Source organism: Channa argus, chromosome 15 (assembly GCF_033026475.1).
Source record: "Channa argus isolate prfri chromosome 15, Channa argus male v1.0, whole genome shotgun sequence".
In the NCBI taxonomy this organism is placed as follows: Eukaryota; Metazoa; Chordata; class Actinopteri; order Anabantiformes; family Channidae; genus Channa; species Channa argus.
This window is the reverse complement of record NC_090211.1, coordinates 23,360,875-23,370,245: the sequence shown is the minus strand read 5'-3', so window position 1 is coordinate 23,370,245 and position 9,371 is coordinate 23,360,875. Positions and strand designations below refer to the sequence as shown.

At 39.2% G+C, this 9,371-nt stretch overlaps 1 protein-coding gene across 1 annotated transcript; it reads left to right on the top strand.

Moving 5' to 3' along the window:
• The first annotated feature begins 843 nt into the window (after positions 1 to 843).
• LOC137099924 (interferon alpha-G-like) lies at positions 844 to 4,608 on the top strand. The gene is made up of 6 exons (XM_067477359.1): positions 844 to 951; positions 3,334 to 3,529; positions 3,705 to 3,797; positions 3,923 to 4,084; positions 4,174 to 4,245; positions 4,392 to 4,608. Exons 2-6 carry the CDS (start codon positions 3,404 to 3,406, stop codon positions 4,485 to 4,487), a joined length of 549 nt encoding a protein of 182 aa, XP_067333460.1. The 5' UTR covers positions 844 to 951; positions 3,334 to 3,403; the 3' UTR covers positions 4,488 to 4,608.
• The last annotated feature ends 4,763 nt before the right edge of the window (positions 4,609 to 9,371 follow it).

Sequence of the window (9,371 nt, the reverse complement as noted above, 5' to 3'; positions counted from 1 at the left end):
TCCACATACTTATTGGGGGAAATGTTTACGCTGCAGCATAGAATGACATTTAGTTTCCAACCGGCTTAGCTGTTAACCCTTTATTATTCATGAGGTACATTCAGCCTCACAGTTCTCCAATTCTTGTCTCATTACCTCAAACATTTCATTAATAAACAAGAAAAAAGACAATCAATCATACATTTGTGTTTTTTATGTTCCACTAATTTCCAATTTCATCACAAAAGTCTTCAACAGACACAACAAAAACTATAATTCACTAACTTAAAGAGATTTAGAGGACCCAATAAATTGATCAATTATTCCACAATAAATATATTTTGGTATTTAAAAGTTGATTATTATCATGGTTTAATTTTTTTTATGAAATTAAACTCTTTTTACATAGATTCAAACATTAATGGGTTTTCATAATTATCTATTATTTAATTTCCCTCATAATCTATAAATTTCTCCAACTTTGGTGGATTAATCAATGAAGGAACCTGTGATGTTCTTATACAAGAGTTTTAGGACTTTATATGTCGATCTCCGAAGAAAAAAGGTCAACAAACCAAGTCTGAATATATAGAGTATGTGGCTCCATGCAATAGAATGAAGTTGAAGCATTTCTCTATCAATATACTTTTGGACACAGGTAAGTTTTCCTTACTCCTGAACTATGAAATATGTATATTTTTTGTACTTACATTTTATTTATGAATCATCACATTCACAGCAGCCTGGCTTTCTACTAATGTGAGATGGTGAGGGGGGGTAAAAGGGAAATTTTCTTTTTATATTCTTAGGAAACATAAGAGCTTTAGTTTCACAATTTCCAGGATGAAGCCTTATTTAAACACAACATGACAGGGGCTCATCAGAACCACGACAATCACAAGCCAGGGAGACAACCAAACCAACACATACCAGCATCTCCAGGACCTCCACCAGCTGCAGATCCTCCAACCAGTGAGTTGATTTTGTCTTTTCATAGTTCACAGTGGTAATGAAGAATGTGGGACGAAAAACTAAAGTTCTTGATGTTAGCAACTGGACCTGCTTGTTGTTCTTCAAGACTTTTCACCTCTCATCTGAGAGATTTCATGTGGGGGTTTCATGTGTGTTGTTGGAGTTGCATCAGTTAAAGTGTGAATGAAACTTGTAGCATCTGATAATTGCTGCTGTAGATATAAACATGTAAAACGTAATTTCTGTGTTTTTACAGTTTCAATTTGAAAAAATCTGCAACGACTACAAGTATGATCTGCTTCATCTAGTACTAGTAAAACTTGCACTTTTAATCCTGAGTCATCAAGGCCTCAGCAGCATTTTACAACAACAAAATATATTAATGATAATAGTAAGATTACTAATAATAAGCCTAATAATGCTGTTGTTATTTTTACAATAGTTCTTTATAGACTTAAACAGTGCAGAGTAGTGTCATAAATTCACTACTCAAATAGTACTCTACTACAATCAGAAGTGCCACTATAAATTGTTACACAAGTTGAAGAACTGAGTTCTCTATGACTCTATGATGTACTCTATGATTCTAGGATGAAAGTACAAAAGTACAAGTACTTCACAAAGAAAACAAAGTAATTAAGTGCTATTGAACTGCTGCTGCTGATAACATGAACAAACATGAACATGAACATGAAGTCCCGTCCACATTTGCTCCACATGTGCCTCACAAATAAAGTTTCTGCAGAAATTTTAAATATCCAGGATAAATTAACATACAGCTTCAAGGAGAGAAGCACTTCAAAAACCAGACTTATGAAAAATCAACATTCACTATCTGAGGCTTTTGCATTGTTATAAAACAAGTGATACATGTTTAAGTCTTCACTAATCCACAGTAAAACAGGATCTTCAGTCAAAAAGCAATTAAACCTGAAGCTCGCTCATGACAAAACTATTTCCACGTAGCCACTTTTTCAGATCGGTGCAACTCAGAAGCGTCTAAAATTGCAGCAAAGGTGGAAATGTGAAAATAGTGAGTCTGCTGGCAGAAAAACTAATAGTTAGGTTTCATTTCAGGGTCGGCTGACAGCTCAGAGCAGGAGCTTCTGAAAACACAGTCCTGGTCTCAAACAGTCTGGGAATCGCTGATCAATGTGACTCAACAGCTTTTTCACTTTCAGTGCACTTACTTCAAACTTCAAATGTTCAAGCTGAAGTTTCCAGTGTTTAATAAGTTTTCAGCCAAAGTCATGGTTTACGTGGAGATGGTTGGTGCTGAAACTTCCATCTCTGAGTTCATGGTGACAAATCGCCATTTTTCCATGTGACGTTTAGCGTTTGTGAGCACTGCGAACAGGGGAAACCTGCCGAAGGAACATCTGCTACGTTATTATGACGAACGGCAACTGTCACGTCACCGCCACTCCGATAAATATTAACGCATTTGCAATTCAGCTGCGAACGAAGCCCGAAGTTTCAGTCTGATCTGCAGCCACTGCTACAGACTCAGGTCAGAGTTCGTCTTTAATTTCACTGCAGAAAATCTCCGTGCTGCTCATTAGAGCGACTTTACACTGTGTTTAGCCTCAATTTTGCTTGTGTGTAAAAGCTTTAAGTGAATGTTAGTTTGCAGTCGGATATTGCTGAAACTTCACTCGTACATTGAAGACGCTGGAAACCAACTTTAATTAGTTTGTGGTCTTGATCATTAGTAAGGATGGAGGCTACAAATCCTTCGACTGCTGAAGCTGTTTGCATATATTTCACATGTTGCCCGTCACTCAGAGTTTGTGTTTCACTACAGAAACTCGCTTTGTTTTAGGACGTTGGACACACTGTAGCAGTGGTGCAAAGTACATTTACTTAAGAGATACTTCTACTTTACTTGAGTTATTTTATTTTCTGCTACTTCAACTTCACTGCATTTCACTTTGTGGAGTTCAACATTTAATTCGGTCCTTGTTCAAACACAGGGCCGTAAGCGAAGAAAGACGTGGAAACTGAATCCTGATGAATATTAATCTGTTGCTGAAGCAGTTGTTTTCATGTTGATCTTCATTGACTTTTCTTGATATTTACCTGTCAAAGTTCAGACAAAGAGCCTGGTATTAATTCACCTTTTATAGGATTTGGAACTGCAGTGAATCATTTGGTCCATGTCCAGGTCTCAGTTTGGATCAGACTCTGTGTGGTTGGATGATTCACACAGCATCTGATTGGCTGATTGATCCTCCTGCTTCTCTCTATTCGACATTACCTGAACTCACCTGAGACTGTCTCCTCACACGGTGTGTTCCGTGTGAGGAGAAGGTTACTGAAGCTCAGAATGTCTGTTTATCTGTGTGTAAAACTTCAACTGAATCTGAGATCTCTGAATATTAGGACCCAAAGAACCAGGACCAGAACCTGCCAAAGACCACCTGAATCCAAAACCATCAGACCCAGAACCACGATGTTTTCTTCAGTGCTCCTCGTTGTCCTGCAGCTCTGCAGCCTTCAGCTGATGGTGCTGACTAAACCGACATGTCCAGTGAAGGGATCTGTGGTCCAGAGTGCCCACCATCTCCTCAGAGACGTGGTACACCCCTGAACTTTAGTCTCTTTCACATTGTGCTTCTGCTTTAAAATTAACTTTCACTAGTTTCAAGATCTGTTGCAAAGTTCTCCTTTCAATGTTACTGAGCTAACCCACAGTTTGCCGCTGTTACCAGGTCAGATGGTGATTGTTGTACTCTTTCCTGTCTGTCCTGTAGGGGGTGCCATTTCCAGTTCACTGTGTGCAGTACAACGTCAACATCTCCTTCCCAGACTCAGCCTTCCCTGCTTCTGCAGCCAAACATTCTGAGGTGATCACTTGACCTCACTGAGCCTCTTCCTCTTCCTGAGCCAATCATGGCGCTAGGTTTTATGTTTCTGAACAAACCTTTTGAATCATTGTTTCAAATTAATGATGGCTGATTGGTTCCTGCAGTGCCGCCAGGCTCTATGTGTGGTGTATAAGTTCCTGAATGGGACAGGCAAAGTGTTTGCGGAGCATGACCTACCTGTCGGAGAGGGTGGACTCAACTGGGACGAAAAGAAGTTGGATGATTTCCAGAACCTGCAGGACCGCCTGCTGACGGAGGGGGAATGTGTGAGTGTCACATCATCATTCATTCATTCATTCATTTATTCATTCACTCATTCGTTGATTTAACAGTTAATCCATTCGCCTGTCTCCAGTTGTCCAATGTTGACAGTTCAGAGGTTTTCTCTTCGTACTTCAGTAACGTGACAGCCATTCTGCAGCAGCAGGTAAGCTCACATTAACACACATTAATTCATCAAACATAAACATCTGAGGCTTTAAGCCAGTTAAACATGCCCGATGTGATTGGAGTACAAGTGTGTCACTCAGAGTGTGGACAGAACTGACGATGTGGGTCTCTTGTGTCATTTAGGACAGCGCAACATGTGGTTGGATGGTTGTGAGGAGGGATATGCTCTGGGTCCTAAAGTCTGCCCTACAGAAATACCACAGATGTTTCATATGGTAAAAAGCCCACTGATCCCCCAAAGAGATAATCAATCATCATTATTTTATTTGAATTATTTATTGACTAATTTATTTATTTAATAAAACTGTATTTATTTTTGACACTGTATTTTTCTATTTATATTTTCTATTTTTGTATTATTTATTAAGATATTTTACATTTTTGTGTTTCTCTTGTTTATTTCCTATTAAAGCATTGTTAAAAACTATAAATGACTCAATTTTACTATAACACACACACAGTTTGCTGGCCTCTGATTTTTTTTATTAGTAATTCATATAACACTTCAAATTTGAAAAAAACTTTGTTTCACATTTAACATGTAGACTAGTCACTGTTAGCAGCTGTTATTAACCTGAACATGTTTGTCAGACTTCAAGCATCCCCCCAGACACAGGATCAGTGTGAGTGTCAGGATTCCACCTGAGCAGTGTCGACAAACTAACAGCAGCTCTGTAGTTGTGCCTTCACTGAAACCGATGCAGAACAAACCAGAAAAAGCTAATTTTTGAATCACTGACACCATTTCCTAAGCAGCAGTTCCCATTCAGCTGGTGGAGCCCCAGGCGATCACTAAGGCTACAGACATGCATAAAATGTTGAGTTGGCACACGCAGCATGATGATAGTGGAAACTGAGATTCAGTTCTGCAGTTACTCACTGGGATCATGACTTGGTTCTATTTTTAGTCAAATCATCTGCAGCTGCATCAGAAACATCTGATAAAGAAAATCACACTGACAGCTTCCTCGTTAAAAACACTGATATGATGTTCATTCATCTAAAAACTGAAATATGAGCTGGACTGAAACCTGTGGATTGAGGTTTTTGGTTTTGTCCTGACTCGCTCAGCACAACAGCAGTTAATGTGACTAAAGTGTGGATCCATTCAGTCACTGCATCTTTCAAAAGCCAGTATCAGTTTCCTGACTCAATCAAACCTCTGCAGTTAAAATTACTTTCAAACAAAAGTGTTTTACTGGCTGTAAACCGCAGTGCCGGTCAGACTCACAGCCTGAGTCTAATTCTTCAACCAGCCAACCCTGCAATGGAAACTTCCTCGAACATAAGCCCCTGCACCTACAGAATCTGAAAACCAGGCCACCAACAAAACTAACCACAAGCATATAAAGATGTGCAGCTCATCGCTGTGCATTTCCCCAAAGAATGTACTGTTCACCAAGTCCGGCCCCCAGAGGCTTTATTTACATGAGTTTTTTATCCAAGACGTGCCTGTAAAGTTTATTCAACCTGCTAGGAAATTATCAGAAAATGTAAACGTAAAAAAAGTAAACGCTCCTGGGGCTTCATTTCTTCATGTTCATTCAGGCTGAATTCATTTGCAAATGATCTGTTGATGTAGAGTTTTACACTACTTTCTGGGTTCAATGCCTTGCCCCCTTTACCATGTAGCATGAAAAAACTGGGAGTCAACCCACTGACCAGGTGGTTCATGGACAACTGTTCTACTAAAATGGCATAGCTTCCTCAGATTTAATTAATTAGTCCATACCAGAGAAGATCTTAGCATCATCTGAGTGGATTTTTGTCCTGTAAAGCTTTGGAGGAACAAAACATCCTCTACAAACAGTGAAGACGCTTTTCAGACTTCTGACAGGTGCAGCTCCCAAGAAAAAGCACAATAACCTGCATTGACCCTATATCCAGATAAAGTCACTCAGCTGAATCAGATGCTCAACCCTATCCCAGCTGTCACTAGGTGAGAGCTTGTTTGTTCTTTTCCTTTCGGCTGTTCCCTTTCAGGGGTCGCCATAGCGAATCATGTGCCTCCATCTAACCCTGTCCTCTGCATCCTCTTCAGTCACACCAACTAACTTCATGTCCTCCCTCATTACATCCATAAATCTCCTCTTTGGCCTTCCTCTAGACCTCCTGCCTGGCAGCTCCAACCTCAGCATCTTTCTACCGATATATTCACAATTTCTTCTCTGAACATGTCCAAACCACCTCAATCTGGCTGTCTGACTTTATCTCCGAAACATCTAACATGAGCTGTCTCTCTGATGTACTCATTCCTGATCCTGTCCATCCTCGTCACTCCCAAAGAGAACCTCAACATCTTAAGCTCTGCTACCTCCAGCTCTGCCTCCTGTCTTTTCTTCAGTGCCACTGTCTCTAAGCCGAACAACATTACTGGTCTCACCACCATCTTGAAAACCTTTTTCTTTCATTCTTGCCGATACTCTTTTGTCACACAACACACCTGACACTTTTCTCCACCCGTTCACACCTGCCTGCACTCGCCTCTTCCCCTCTTTTCCACACTCTCGGTTGCTCTGATACCATTGACCCTAAGTACTCAAAGTCCTGCACCTTCTACATCTCTGCTCCCTGTAACCTCACCGTTCCACTTGAGTCCCTCTCATTGACACACATGTATTCTGTCTTGCTGCGGCTAAGCTTCATTCCTCTGTTTTCCAGAGCAGACCTCGACTTCTCTAGATTTTCCTCCACCTGCTCCCTGCTCTCACTACAAATCACAATGTCATCTGCAAACATCATAGTCCATGGAGATTCCTGTCTAACCTCATCTGTCAGCCTGTCCATCACCAGGGCAAACAAGAAGGGGCTGAGAGCCGATCCTGGATGGAGACCCACCTCCACCTTGAACTCCTCTGTCACACCTACAGCACACCTCACCACGGTCTTACAGCTCTCATACATGTCCTGCACCACTCTAACATACTTCTCTGCCACTCCAGACTTCCTCATACAATAGGCGAGAGCTTGTTTAACAAGTAAATAACAACCAGATTTAACCACTTTAGCCACTTGTTAGCGACCTCAACCTGAGTGCGGACATTTACTGATCAATGATCAATTGTATGTTGAACTTGTCTTAATAACACACTTTATTGCAAACATTTAACCAAAACTCTGTCAAAACACCCACAGACTTCAGGATGAGGGAGCAGAAGTAAAAAATGCTGACTGATTTCTGAGTTTCAGGAGTCCCGTTAAAGGGCCTAAAGCAGACCCCTGAGGTTTTCCAAAAGGTGTATGTGGTGATATTATATAAAACACACTGTCTTCTTTCACTATCCACCAAAGGCACTGAGTTTCTTTTCCAGACAATCTAAAAGTAACAAATAAGGTAAGAGAAACATCAAGGTGGATCAGATTCCACGTTACAGAAATAATAATCTACCCCCTTAATACGAACCTGAAAACTGAATGGAAGGCCTGAAGAATGTAATTATTAGATAAATAAAAAACAAAATAAGAACACATTGTTATTGAAGAGAACCTCATACAATTTAAAAAAAAATCGTCAAACTCAATTTGAATAAGCTGCTTGTTGGGATGAAAATAAACTGGATTAACTGAGATAGTGTGGATTAGCACAAACAAAAGGAGCCAGTTTCTGTGAGTGTAGGTGAAAGGCGATATCTGAATGATGGCTATATCACATACAGTCAGCAGTGATTATTTAATTGTCAGTGTGTTACTTTCACTTTCACAAAGTGAGTCAGCTGAATCACAGGACAAATCCAAACACTCGCTGTGAAGCTTTCAGGGTTTGAAACAGTCAGACAAACACATGCAGTGAGTCACTATGAACATGGATCCAGAAATACATCATAGTTCAGATATTTACTGATTCATCCTTTCTTTAATGAATCCAGGTGAGCATTTGAAAAGAAAAGATGAGTAAACAGACAGATCTGTCACTCTGTCTGAAACACTCATCTTCATTATTTTCTTGACTTTACTGACTGGTAGTGAAATTATTTGCTGATTATACTCAAGTGTCCTGTTTAATGTGTTGCTCACTTTATCTGCTGCTGTTGACTCCACCAACCACTTTGACCACAATAATATAATATAGTTTCTAACAGTTTTAACTAAAGAAAGAAAATATAGTGTAAATACAGTATGCAAATACAACTCCCACATACCTATAAAGACTGTGTCTGTTCACCGACCAACTAAATTACATAAACCAAAGACGACCATAAGGAGTTAATCATAATAACCTAATAAAAGTTAAGACTACCACTCTTACAGAACAAACCCCCAAAACTATTAAATGTGGATTATTAAATATCAGATCTCTCTCTTCTAAATCTCTGTTAGTAAATGACTTGATAAGCGATCATCAATTCAATTTTTATTGTCAAAAACCACTATTTGTTATCGTGTACCTTCCTCCAGTCCCTTATTCAGAGTTTTTGATTGAATTGTAAGATTTTCTATCTAATTTACTGCTTAGTACAGATAAAGTCATTAAAGTGGGTGACTTTAATATTCATGTAGATGCTAACAGCCTCAACACTGCATTTAATTCATTATTAGATTCAATTGTTTTTTCCCAAAATGTAAATAAACCCACTCACTGTTTTAGTCACACCCTAGACCTTGTCCTTACGTATGGCATTGTAACTGATAATTTAACAGTATTTCTTCACAAGTCTCTTCTGTCTGACCATTTTCTAATAACATTTGAATTAACAATAACGGACTATATAGCAGTTAGGGAAAAATTCCACTATAGCAGCACTTAAGTGAAAAAGCTGTAAACAAATTTAAGGAAATGATTGTTTCATCATTTGCTTCACCATATGTCAAGACAATGGAAAGTAGCCACTTTAATGTTACTCCTGCACAAGTTTAGATTATCTTGTTGATAATTCTGCAGCCCACTACCTACCATACTCGATAGTGCTGCCCCTGTAGAAAAAGAAGGCAGTAAACTAGAAGACGCGATCTCCATGGTACAGTTCACAAACACGCAACTTCAAACAGGCAACATTTAGAGGAATTTAGAGGAATCTCATTTAGCTTGGAAAAACAGTTTAAAAATGTACAAAAAAGTGATGCCAGAACAGCATATTATTCATCTTTAATAGAAGAAAACAAGAA